This window comes from Taurulus bubalis (genome assembly GCF_910589615.1).
Source record: "Taurulus bubalis genome assembly, chromosome: 18".
In the NCBI taxonomy this organism is placed as follows: Eukaryota; Metazoa; Chordata; class Actinopteri; order Perciformes; family Cottidae; genus Taurulus; species Taurulus bubalis.
The window spans coordinates 18779498-18793027 of NC_136606.1; the positions used below are offsets into that span (position 1 = coordinate 18779498).

The following is a 13530-nucleotide window of genomic DNA, read 5'->3' on the forward strand; positions in this document are numbered from 1 at the left end:
AACAATGTGCACACACATCAAAGTACAGCAGTCTCCTCAGATGAAAAGAGAATGATCTGATTCTGTGTGCCAGACATGACACAATGTGAGTCTCACCAAGCAGGAACTTTGCTGTGGCAGCATCTTTAGGCTTTATGGTTTTATTTCCACCCATCAGCAACACATATTTGATTTGTTACTGTTAACTATATATGTTAATATGTTATACTGGCTTTAGGCAGCATGGCGAGTCAGCGGCCTCCCTCAAGCATTGGCCGCCCATTGAGCCGCAGTGGATCGGTGGTGCCTGGCGCTGGAAGACCCACGACTGCCGTCCGACCTCCACCTACAGCTATCCGTGTTGCAACTGGGGTAAATCACCTACAGCTTCGATGCATTTTAGCTAGCTTTTGTTGACCCGTTAGCAAATGTAACCATCAAACGAACTATTTTTAGATAAAGGAAGGTTTGTGTTTGTGTTCTGGATGTTATTATCCTATCAGCATATAAGACGAGCTTTAGATGGTTGGTGACCAGCTGTAACTTTTAACACTGTAGCTTTCTTCAGACGAGGAGGTGGAAACCAGGTCTCATGGAGTGTTATTCTCTAATCTCAATCCAGATGGTTCCAGGTACAAGCGGCCATCCTGGTATGAGGGGCCCCATCGCCACCACTGGAGTCCTCTCGGCACAGATCAAAGTGACGGACAGGCCTGTGACCCAGCAGGGGCTCAGTGGCATGAAGACTGGCATGAAAGGTTAGTCTGAAGTGGCTCCGTATTTTTATGGTTTTATGTCAGGGCGGACACTGAGTGAGCCAACAGATATTAAGTCTCACCTCTCTTTCTCTCATCCTCCTCTTTCCTCCTTCCACCACACAAGGACCTCAGAGACAGATTCTGGATAAGTCCTACTACTTGGGCCTTCTTAGGTAACACATGCTGCTATTAGTTCTACTGTCATCATCTAAATTGTTGAGTAAAACATATCAAGCCCTTATGGTAGTTTCCAGCAGGGCAACCTTTGCTTAAGCTCCCTGTTGGTACACATTTCAAAGTGAACGTTTTTCTTGTTGTGCTGTTAGGAGTAAAATCAACGAGTTAACCACAGAGACCAGCAAACTGCACAAAGAGATTGACAACTACAACCAGGAGAATTCAGTTTATCTCTCCTACGAGAAGAGGTGAGTGTTTTTTTTTTCAAGTTAGTGCCTACATTCTGTAAAAAAAAAAGTTAAAAAAAGATCATGTTCTTGTATTTGATTTAAAGCTACTGCATTCCACAGCCTTCAAATATTCATAAAGAAACACTCGGCGACTATTGCAAGCTCCATTCAAAACCCAAGTAGAGGCTTTGAATGTAAAAGAAAACGGCATTTAGTACAGCCCGAGCTTCAAGAGGGTTCTTGAATAGAATACATTATAGTATTAATTAATATTATAATGAACAGTGGCATGAAACAAAAACACATTAACATTTTGTTCCCCTTTTTTGTAGAGCCGAAGGCGTGGCTACAGAGATTAAGGATCTCCTCGGCCAGCTTGCTGACTACAACATGGTAAATGGCTGCAAACTAGTAAAGTGTAGCTAGTGTCGACGATTATTTTCAATGAGTAGACACTGGAAAATAATATTCAGCTCCTACATCCTGGATATGACAAGCAACCACTTGCAAAAACAAATATGCATACACTTTGTGTATCGGGCTAAAGTTTTGACGTACAGTGAGTGTATATAGAGAACACAAACGCTGATAGATTAGCTCAAAAAGGCAGGAAATAATCCCATTGACGTGTAGCCTAATTGTTTGAACATTTTCTTTTTGTGTTTCCAGCTGGTGGACAAGCTAAACACCAACACCGAGATGGAGGAAATGATCAACGACTACAACATTGTAAGTACACCATGTCAGCGGTGGATATGGTAACTGTTCGAACACCTTCTGTTTCAAGAGAAGTCAAAGGTGTGACACGTGGGATGATTTGGGGTTTAAAAAAGACCGACTGTTCCTTGTTTTGAATATAATGAGAATGCCCGTTCATTCCTTTCCTTTGCCGTACTCTCTGCCCTCCCAGTTGAAAGCCCACAATGACAGCGAGGCTGAAAGCATTGACAGCATCTTCACTGAGAGGAGAGAGTAAGTATCTGGTGGACGTTTAATTGTGCTTATTGCCGGCTGTTCTCAACAACACAGTTACGCTTGAAATCACTGGGTAAAGATCAACGTTTGGGAATTATGCTTTTAAGCTTATATTTAATGTTGGCTTTTCTATGCACACAATGACTGTATGCATGAACACTAACATTCAACCTATATTTTTACTCCGTTTGTATATTCCCAATTGAGTCTTATTCTGAACGCAGCATTTTACGGTTTAGACATGTGGGATATGCCGATAATATATTATATAGGAGTTTTTTACCCCAGCACATGGCCTCTTGCTCTGTGCGTTGTGCACAAACCAATTAGCCAAATATTGCAATGCCGGCTGTTTTTAAGATTGTGGAGGAATGAAGGGCTGTGTCCGCACAGTCGAACAAGTCGGCCACCGGTGGAAAACGTTGAAAAAAATCCCACTGTTATTATTGTAATACATTCATCCTTATTAGCCATGTAAACAGCTTCATGGGATATAGTCTCTATCGGAATAAGTGCAAAAAAGGAAATATTGTGTGCACACAAACGTAGTCAATGGTAACTCTTTAAATTTAAATGGTAATTGAAGAAACCGTGAAAAAGAACACGCTGCTTGTATTTCGTTATCTTTTAATGAATAATCAATTCAGGAAATGTATTTATTGTTTTGATGTCATGTGTTTCAGCAACGTTGGAAGCATTTTACAGTTAGACAGTTGATCTGTAGAATGTTGGCACAAATCAACAAATTAATGCGGTGATCTCTAAAGACAATGAGTAGCTTACAAAGGTTTCAGTTTTGAGAGTAGACGCTTGTCAGCGGTTCACCAGCTCCTTCACGGCTGTGCTGAAGTCTCCGCATGGTACTCTTCGCTCCTGACGTATGGATCCTCAAAGTACCCATCCTCCTCCTCCTCCTCCTCCTCTATCTGCCCATGCTCTTGTGTGAAGGTGAATGTCTGATGGTTCACGTAGCTCCCGCTCTCCGAGAAAACTGTCGACACGACGTCGTCCTCCTCCTCTTGGCGCAGCCGGCGATGGCGGTAGTTGTGGAAGAGCTTGTACAGGGAAGGCCCCTTTATGGCACACACGATGAGCACGGAGGTGGTCAGGGCCAAGGCTGCAACAGATCCCGCGAACTTCCACGTGTTGCCGAGCACAGGGGTCTGGTCTAGTTGGATTTGACCAGGATGGAGACAGTGAGGGGAGACCAGTCTGTTAAGCTTGTTATGTTCTATTTGTACAGCGGAAGAGACGTTAAAGGACAGGAAAATAGGTCAAATGACCCACATAGTCGTACCTTTGTCGACGATGTGTTTCTGGCTTGACATCGGTGTGGTCTGCAGCAGAGTGGATGAGCCCAAAGAATTCGAAGAGTTTGGTTTCTGTGGGTCTGCCGTGAAGAGGGATGGTGGTGATGGGTAACACACAGCTGTAGCCTGCAAAAGATCTCTTCCAGCTTGATTTTCTGGGGAAGCACAGGTGATTGGTTCCACCCCTGTAGAGACACACACACACACACACACACACACACGACAATGACACAAGTCATTTCACAAGTCATTTAAAAAATTAGCATTCCCTTATGCCGCTTTCAAACATGCACCCCTTTGCATTAATCTGTCAGCAATTTAAATGTATTAATTTGAATAAGCACAACATTGTAACATTTTAACCACCGTCTCTTATACATACAATTAGTTTAATAGGTTGGGAAACACTCAAAGGGGCTATTTTAAGGCGTTGAGGAGATCAGGCCCTCTGTGGCTGAGGGTCACATGACGGCTCTAATACTGAAACTTTAAAATTGCAGAAAGGACATGTTTACCAAGGGAAAGTCTGGCTGCTTTGACCTTAGCAATACTGCTCAGTAGCGGACAGGAGCAGTTCCAGGGGTTTCCTTGTAGCTTCAGCACCTAATAAGACCAGACAGGGGGAGGTTAATGGACTAATAATTACCTGGAACAAGGCAAATGCTTTGCTCCCGAATATGAGGGGGGGGGTACCTGCAGATTAGTCAGCCGACTGAGCAGCTGTGTCTGGAGACTTGTCAGCAGGTTGTGGGACAGGTCCAGTCCGGTCAAGTTATCTAGGCCAGAGAAAGACTCCGGGTCCAGGCTGCAGTAGCACCCAGTAGCAGTAATTATTGTAGCAGTGGAAGTACAAATGCTGTCATACTCATAGCAGTGATGCACTCACCCGCCTGGCTAATCAGTAACAAACATTTAGCTTAATTCTCACACAGCACAAAATGCAACACACCTAAGTTTGATCCGATGTGACAACAGCAGCACTAAAACCTAACAAATCTAGTGCATTTCATGCATTCTCACATCTTAGCCCAACAACCTTTACAGTGTGCTCAAAGCGTGTTAAAACAAGAAGTAGAATGGAAGTCGGCGCATATTTACCTGCTGATGTTGTTCCTGGACAGAGACAGCACTCTGAGTTGTGGTACCACAGAGAAGTACTCGGCTGGTATGCTGGTCACCTGGTTACCGTCCAGGTGAAGTTCTACCAGTCTGCGATAAGTAGCCAGGGCTCCTCTGTCGGTCTCATTCAGAGTAATCAGGCTCTCCTCAAACACCAGTTTAGTGACGGAGGAACTGTTGCAACTATGAGGAATGACGCTCAAGTTCTTCACCTGCTGATGGATGGATGGTTTATTTATTTATTACAACAGATGAACCATCTGAATAAATAAATAGCAATGAATCATCGTGTGTTTTAAATTAAAAATACATAAAAAAAAATCAAACAGAAATAATAGAAAACATCCTACCAGTAGATCCTCTCCCACAACCTCAGCATTACTTCCATATATAGTCATTGCTACCAGTGAAGTCATGCTCAGCAGGAGAATGTGCCGCCCCCCCTCCATTGTCCCACCCTGAGAAAACAAAAAACACTCAGGTTGATCCGTACTTTGTTTGGAGAATAGTCTCCTCTGCTTTACCTGGGATGCTGAGCGATTCAGTCTGTTAGCCCACACAGTCTGAGCTCTGAGCATTCACACCAACCTTCCTTTGAGTTGCCTCCATGATCACTTTCAGCTTCATGGGTCCAACGTAACTTTTAACTATGCCACATATTCCGCTCTCTAATTTGTGTTTGTCTCATAGGTTTTAATATGAATATTTAATGTTACTGTAAACACTGACAGCAGAGCAAGAGTGTGTAAAATCCTACCTATGTACGCTTTGATAGTTGGTTAATTGGATTAAATCCAAAGTGGCAAAAACAAGAAGACCTTCGACGCTCTACTGCTTCGTCCTCTCATGCTAGACTGAGGACAGACGGACGCTGCAGAGGCCTCACAAGCTGGATAACAAGACAGCATGGGTCTGGGCTAGCTGGTTAGCATGCTAATTATAGCTCTGCAACAGAATACATGGGCGTCTTGGACATAACATCAACATCAACATTGTCACCTCTTCCATGCTGTTGATAACGCTAGTTCAGTTTTGGAATGTTTGAAACTTGAATAAGGCGACGCTGCACTTTTTAAAGCCGCTCTTTCAATACATCCTCGTGAAAATGACTTACTTTTGAAATCTTTCAATTTTCTTTATTAACTTGGAGACCTTGTAGACTTGTACTCTCACATTAGTATAAAAACTCTCATGTAAACTTATAACTTGAGACTGGACGTTGCCTAGAACATGAATCAAACACTGACCCGGGCATGAGGTTTTCATTACCACTTATACACATAAAATGGAGTTACTCATCTCCTTGCATATTTCAGCGTAAAACGTGAGATCAGAGTCCAGTGTGTGTGTGTGTGTGTATGTATATATATATATATATATATATATATATATATATATATATATATATATATATATATATATATATATATATATATAGTTCTCTTTTTTTTTTTAAAGAACTCAATGACTCAAGTAAGTCTTAGTTCCTGTTGGAGAAAGCAAACACCTTGAACCTCCTGGAGCGGAAGTTCAGCGAAGAACAAGTGCAACTTTTGTATCTGTCAGCTGCATAACCTTCAACCTGCATGCAGTAGTCTGTCGCTGTCCCTACTGTTGTTTTTTTAACCTAATATTTGTTGTCCCAGGCTCAAGTGTATTCTGTCCTTTCTGTCACTATTCTCTATAACTAAATAACTGAAGACACTTACCTGTACCTTAGGCAGGTAGATGAACTTAAATCCACCTGTCGCTGTGATGCAACTCGCAGAACAGATGAACTTTGTTCCCTGTCGTAAAACCTGTATGCTGACACACATTGTTTCTGCTCACTAAACATTTCTGTTGGATGAAGTCACGCCTCCTTTCCTCCTTACTTTGGTTAGAAGTATATTTCAGCTTTGTTGATCATCTCAAAATGTAGATAATACAGCAAGTTAATGAATAGGATTGGTAGCTATTGACATTTAAAGTATTTCAAAACTGTGAAAGTTATTAAAGATGGATGAAACGGAGTATAAAAAGCAAAGGAGAAGGATAAAGAGGGTTTGAATAATGTGAAGGAGAAGAGAGAATGAAAGTTGTCAGGAGAGGAGAAAAGGTAGGAGTGTACTTTGAAAGAAAGCAAGAGGGATTTAAGGAAAGGAAATGAGACAGACAAGAAGATAAACTAAGGAAAGGAGGACAAGGTAAAGGAAGCAGTGATATACTAAATTTACATTTACCATCTCTTCTTTCCTCTCTGCATCCTTTCTTTATTCTTACTCTGGGCTTGAATGTGACCTAGGACCTCATGCCATTGTCTAAATAAAGTGAAAATAAAACCAAACTCTTCCACCCTGTTTGTTATGCAGAAGAGAGGAGGCCATCAGGGCGATGGAGGAAGAGATCAGGAGGGAGCGGCACGTGGCGGAGGAGGTCGTCCAGGCGATGCCGGCCGCGAAGCAAGAGAAGTATTTCACCATGACAACAGCCAATGAGGAACTGCTCCAGGTATTAATGGTTTTAGCTTAATATTGTCGTGATCCTGCTCTTTTCCTCGTATTAAGTATCAGCGTATTGTCTGCATGATGCTGCCTCTGTATTTATTGTTGTAGGAGCTAACTGTTCTCCAGGAGGAGCTGGACATCCTGAGTACCAGGAAGGAGGACTACGACGCTGTGAGTTGGATTCAAAAGATGGGAGATGATCAAGGCAGCGTTCACTAACCTACACTTAATACATATTTAATACCACGAAGAATGTCGTTTAACATCTGCACATCATTCCTAATGATGTCATTAATTAATCAGTAAACATAACCTGGACCTGGATGGACTGATTAACAAATAATAATTAACTGTCTTTTTCCGGAGGTTTTCCAGCCAGGTTTAGCTTGGAGCACATAGTTATGTCACTGCATATGGAAGGCTAGATCAATAGAGGCCTTTAAGGAAACCTAAATAATTATTTAAAGGAGTAGGATGTGTAGGATTTAGGGCGAAACTAAGAATCAGTGAGTTCCCAGTGCCTTTGCATGAGCCCTTCATATCTACATACTGGCTCACCTGAACCTAAAGGCCACCGGAGGGAGGGGGACGGAGTGATTGGCACAACGATATGGAACCAAAAGAGGAGAGAGGCAGTGGAAAAGAAGTAGGAAAGTGCACATGTGAAGTAAATGCAAATAGCTTTTCAGTGACATCCCGCTGCTGCGTGGCCATGGTATAGACACTGGCTGGGGTCCAGAAAATGATTTCCCACAATTATATGGTATTTATATATGGAAATGTGCACATTTAACAAATAGTTTTGAGGACTACCTTGACGTATAATGGAATAGTCTGTGATTTCTCTGAGATGGAGGGTGTTATTTTATTCAGTTGCTTACTGACTTAAAACATAGCCACCAATTGGAGTTCTGCCTTTTCCAGTAGTATTTGAAGAACAATTGCCTTGATGATCATATCTTGTTTGATAAAGTTAATAGTTTCTATGTACTCCTAGTTTTATTTTAGTCCCGACGAAGACTGATCATTGATGTATTCATACATGTGTGTGTGAAGCACTTTGTCTGTTCAGGTGACTGGTTGCTGTATAAATGCAGTCCACTTAACCGCAGCAGCAGCAGTATGAACTCTCCTTCCTTACCTCCTCCTCTGTGCAGGAGCTGGCCCACTCACACATAAAGCAGGAAGTGGTTCGGCTTCATGACACTCTGTCGGTGCTGGAGGCGAAGCGGGACGCTATGGAGGCGGAGCACAAGAGCCTAGGCTCCCCCCAGGAGGAGAGGGAGCAATTATTCAAACAGGTCAGCGTCAACGAGCAGCAACACTGTTTCATTAAACGGCTGCGTTCGTAAAAATAATACAAAATAATCATGTGGGTTTGACAGAAAGTCTTCATTCATCTTGCCACTTTGAGGTTAAAAGCCGCAGAAACCAGACACGTTTGAGATCAGATGAATTATTTTGTGGAGACTGCAGGAGTCGCTTTGGAAAGAAACCATTTAAGCTGCCGTTCTGTTTTCCAGGTGAAGGAAGACAACCAGGAAATCGCCAGCATGGAGAGACAGTAAGTATTGTTGCACCAAAACGTTTCTTTTTAAGGTTTCGTTTAAATCAAATTCTCACTTGAATTCCAAGTCCAAGCATGAAACTCTGAGTTCTTATTCTATAAATTACTTGAATGAAGTCAAATGAAGTTGGATCCACTTGGAAGTTAGAGGGAGAAACAAAGAGTTCCATTTTAATGAAACCTCATCAACTCATTAAGATAGCTTATGCATACATGTGTTTTGTCACTCACCCTGCGACCTTTGACCTCACAGTAATTTGATTATAAACGTCTGTGTCATGATGTCTGTGTGTTCAGGCTGACAGAGATCAGGGACAGGATGGGACAAATCACAGAGGAGGTCCGGCAGCTGGAGCAGGACTCAGAGGAAGCTCAGGGTAACACTGGCAGCAGTCAACTTTTCATTTCTCTATCACAATTGTTTTTCCCCCAAAATATATGCTTTTGAAAAATATCAAAATTGTTGATTTATTCCCTTTCTTTGGGCATATTACCAAACTCGTACACACAAAGTCTATGACAGTGCTACCTGATGAAGCGTGCATTTGATAATCATATTATTATATTTATAATAGTGTTTTTTATCTGTCCATAAGGGGAGTGTCAGCAGAAATACAAAGAGCTGAAGAGGAAAGAGGAGGAAATTAACCGTAAGTTGAACATTTGACAGTTTATATGAGTGAACCTGAGTAGACGTGGATCATAGGGACAATAGAACAAATCACAGCATGATTTACTCAGTACCTGATATGAATTATGCGTCACTACTGTGGGTATGACTATTGATGCTTTCCTATATTTAGCAGAACCTGAGGAACAGTTATGAATAATAAATATATTAATAGCAAAGTAATGAGAGGTTCTGTATATTAAATTCATATAATGTGGAAGAACACACTTTGCAGTGCCGTTTTGGAAAATACCACCAGGTGGCGCAGTCAGCATCCTTTCAGATCATGATGTGTCCTGACACAGCATCAGTATTAATCCGGTGCAGCGAGTAGTAACACTCCTTCCTGGGTTCCAGGGTACCTGGAGTCATTCGAGGAGTCCAGGGCTCAGGACCAGGACAAGATGACCCTGAGTCAGGAGAACATCGTCTCCCTCCTGGAGCACTGCAGCAGGGTGAGGAAGAAGGGGGAGAAGGGAAGGAAAGGAGGGTAAGGAGACATGGAGAAGGCTAAGAGTGTCTAATCTATCAGTCTGCTTGTAGAACATGTTGCGGCTGCATCAGGTGGATACGGTGACCGCCAGTGAGCTGAGGAACATGCAGGAGGTGCTGGTCAGTAAGGAGACGGAGGTGGTCCAATCAGAGAGCACTGCCAGAGGACTGACGACTGGTAACACACACACACACACACACACACACACACACACACACACACACACACACACACACACACACACACACACACTCTGTTGTGCTCACTCGTCCCCCACCTCCCCCAGAGTCCCAGCGCCTGCAGCAGGACCTGGAGAAGGTGCAGCAGCTGGAGGGGAAGATCACGGGTGAGCTCAGCACCCTGCAGGAGCGCGTCAGTACCATGGAGTCTGAGCTGCTTACCTACCGAGACCTGGACGCCCTGAGGCACACCGCGGAGGAGAAGAAAAAGGTAACAAGAGTAGCAGGAACTGAGAAAGTGGCAGCGCTGCATGCAGCCACGTGATCCACGTGCTCCATGTGTTTTTCGAGGTGGCCTATTTATTTGTAGTTTTCAGATATCAGTGTGGATCTTATACTGTTGATTATTGTAACACACCTATCTGATTCTGTTGCGCTGAAGACAGCTGAACTGCAGGCTAACCAAATGTGTGTTGCTCCGGTGCAGAGACTGCAGGAGGACCGCGTATCGCTGACTCAGCGACGGGATTCATTCAGACAGCTGCTGGAGGAAATTAACCAGAAATATGAAGCTCTGAAGACCACGCTGCAAGAAAACGAGACTCACGCTCAGGTCAGAGCCTTTCACATCACCATACAGCACAACTGTAGCTATCGACATGTTTAAGTGCATGCCATTTGTTTCTGTTTAATGTGTTGGGGGTGTCTTTGTGCTTTTTGTTTTAGCTGGCTAACCTTGAGAGGAAATGGCAACACTTGGAGCAGAACAACTTTGTGATGAAAGAGTGTATCCTTCTGAAATCCTTGTGTCTTTTTTCTTCATTTTTTACTTTTTTAATCTTGTTAAAGTGCCGACAGACCATGGCTAAGATAAGAGTTCTGATATGTGATTGGTTCCTGTAAAAGCCAACTGTTGGTCACAGCAGTAATTTTATTTTTCCTGAATTGGCGGATCAGTCATCGCTTCTAAATCTCAGGAGAGCGACTACGCCTCTGTGGCCGCGAACGTCTCCCAACAAGTGGCGGAGTACAACAAGACTCTCATAGACTTCTTGCAGAACAACAAGAGTTAAATACACACAAATAAACTTGTTATATTTAAGACGTCTGCAGTCTGACGATACATTTCAGTTAATAGTCATGATAAAGTGCTTATTTCAAAGACAATTAAATATTAAGTTCATACAGTTTTCAGTTTTTGATCAAACATGTACTGTTTTGTCCGTGAGACTGTATCTGCGTATTGTCCCAAAATACCTAAATGTGTCTTTGTAGTCCTAGTTCTAAAGTATTTATCTACTATATTTTGTATTTATATGTGTAGGAGATACATCCATGCAATTACATGTCTGTGAACGTATCTTTAGCCCACGCTTATTTGAATAAAGAAGTTTTGAGAAAATTCTAATTGAACTGCAGTTTGTAAAAAATATTTTATGTGATATATTGTAAATATACTGGGAAAACTTGCTTTTTGAAAAGCATGTGTCAAAGATTTGAGACTTGACTCAAACATGGTCCAAATACTTAAACTAGCTCTGGCATCTACTGTTAAGGAAATTAAGCGGTTTTATATAATCATTTTTAAACAAATTTGCCGACGGGAGAAAACATGTACTAAAATCATGGTTTCTTCAGTAATTTAGGCCAATTTTTGTCAGATTAATGATTTATGGATTTTGTTGTAGACAATGAAGGGTTTTTTAAAAACCTTTTTAAAATTAAAATGTATACTAGGTGCTGTGGTTGTGATTTATATTAATGTATGCTGCATTGTCATTGTTACACTCCATGCATGACCCAATATTATCACCCATTTTCAGGTGATAATAATAAACATATCTCACACTAATTACATGTCGCTGTCTGTGACTTCCGGCAGCCAGGGGACGTGGCCTATTGACATTATTTAAAGTTCTAGTTTAAGTTCCATGGAATGTTCTAAGAGCTTAAATGGAACGTGTATGTTCTATAAGAGAAAAGTTTCACCCTCTTCTCCTCATTGCGCTTGAAGACTCCACCGAGAGAACAGCAAAACTTCTCCTGAAGAACAGCACCTCTGTTTTCACCCAGAGTACAAGCTAAACTCTCATGGTAGTCTCTCTCTAAACTTTACTGAAACATATTTCCTCTGGTCTGTGAATTGTCAAATTGTTCACCTTAAATAATTGTTGAATATAGTATAGAAACTCGGGTTCAGAAGTATTATCAGACTATGTCATCCAAGGTCATCTATATGAAGAAAATGTTATTTTGAATGTGGATGCCCCACCAAACTCTGCTGCATTGACCCCTTCTTATACATGTCTAAATATCTTTATTGGGGGAGATTTGAAATATATCTTAAATTCTAATCTTGATAGGCTAAATGTCTCAGTAGGAGGCATAGAGGCCTAACATCTCCATTTAATTAGTCTCATAATGGCTTTAAATATCTGGGAATCCATATATCCTATGAAGTAGTTAATTAAATGTCTATCTTGCTGATAAAGGCCCCACCCGGCCGGTGGCCGTTCCGCCAGTGGATAACGCTCTCGACTCTGAGTTAACTACCAGGTCTCAGATTACAGATGGCTCCCTCAGGACATCCCCAGGACTCAAAGACGAACAGAGACAGGTCGATGAAGTGTTCCACGTCTATTTATTCACAAACAGCAAGTTTATGAACAAACGGTTGGTTCCGGCTGGCAACAGACAAAAAGAGTATCGGTTCCCCCTCGTTCTGCAATGCCCCAACTGACTCGTCCTCCCCGAAACCACCTAGTCATAAACACCAAACTGTGCATCATCAGTCCCTCCTTGACACTTGAGCCAGAACCAACTGCCTTTCTTCTAACAACATGACCAATGCCTGATCACTCACTAACTAACGTTTTCCTGCACCGTGACCCGTGGCCCCCCCACTCTCCCTCTAGCCCGTTGTTATTGCGACCCCTTAACCTCTCATCCTGTTTTGACTATATTCCTCCACTCAACTCCCAGTTGCTAAGTGCCTGATGTTATCCAGGCCTGCAGTAACTTTTCCAGATCGGCTTAGCTTTTGCCAACTGGTGCTCAGAGGGAACCATTTCGGTTACGTAAGCGGCCTGCGTGTTATTTGCAGCTGTGGCTCAGCTGTTGTTCTCTGAGATTTTACCCCTTCTTCTACCCCACTGTGAAGCATCTTCCTATAATTAATGTGTAGCTCTGTGATTACCTAAACAATTCCCTCCAACACCTACCAGCTGGAAGGCCTGGTGAAAATGAATCTGTCTCCGATCCTTAAACAGATTAAACTGGATTTACTTAGATGGCTGCCGGATAGCTGTTATTAAAATGAATATACTCCCTAAAATGTTGCACACCTTGCAAATGATACCTAGCCTACATCCAAAGTAACCATTTTAAAGATTTGCATAAGACCATTTCTAACTTTATTTGGAAAAATAAACAGCCTAAAATGAGATTAGAGAAACTCCAACTGCCAGTGGTAAATGGGGGTCTAGCAGTACCAAACCTTCAATACTGGTCTATCTATACAGCTGAACATGTATCAGAATGGATGGCACAACAAACAATATGGTTAGATTTTGAAATGCAAGGATGTA

General features: G+C 42.2%; 2 protein-coding genes across 2 annotated transcripts; one reads left to right on the forward strand and one right to left on the reverse strand.

Moving 5' to 3' along the window:
* Positions 1–222: 222 nt before the first annotated feature.
* Positions 223–11474, forward strand: ift74 (intraflagellar transport 74; the record flags this gene model as incomplete). The annotated part of the gene is made up of 19 exons (XM_079233894.1): positions 223–351; positions 602–737; positions 862–910; positions 1064–1162; positions 1477–1537; positions 1814–1873; positions 2055–2116; positions 6900–7038; positions 7143–7205; positions 8192–8335; positions 8558–8598; positions 8899–8978; positions 9198–9251; positions 9629–9726; positions 9815–9941; positions 10051–10214; positions 10431–10556; positions 10670–10730; positions 10901–11474. 19 exons carry the CDS (start codon positions 223–225, stop codon positions 11014–11016), a joined length of 1809 nt encoding a protein of 602 aa, XP_079090020.1. The 3' UTR covers positions 11017–11474.
* On the reverse strand, positions 2953–4946 carry LOC306750664 (leucine-rich repeat-containing protein 19-like; the record flags this gene model as incomplete). The annotated part of the gene is made up of 6 exons (XM_079234131.1): positions 2953–3287; positions 3417–3614; positions 3945–4032; positions 4123–4234; positions 4528–4760; positions 4899–4946. 6 exons carry the CDS (start codon positions 4944–4946, stop codon positions 2953–2955), a joined length of 1014 nt encoding a protein of 337 aa, XP_079090257.1.
* Positions 11475–13530: the final 2056 nt, after the last annotated feature.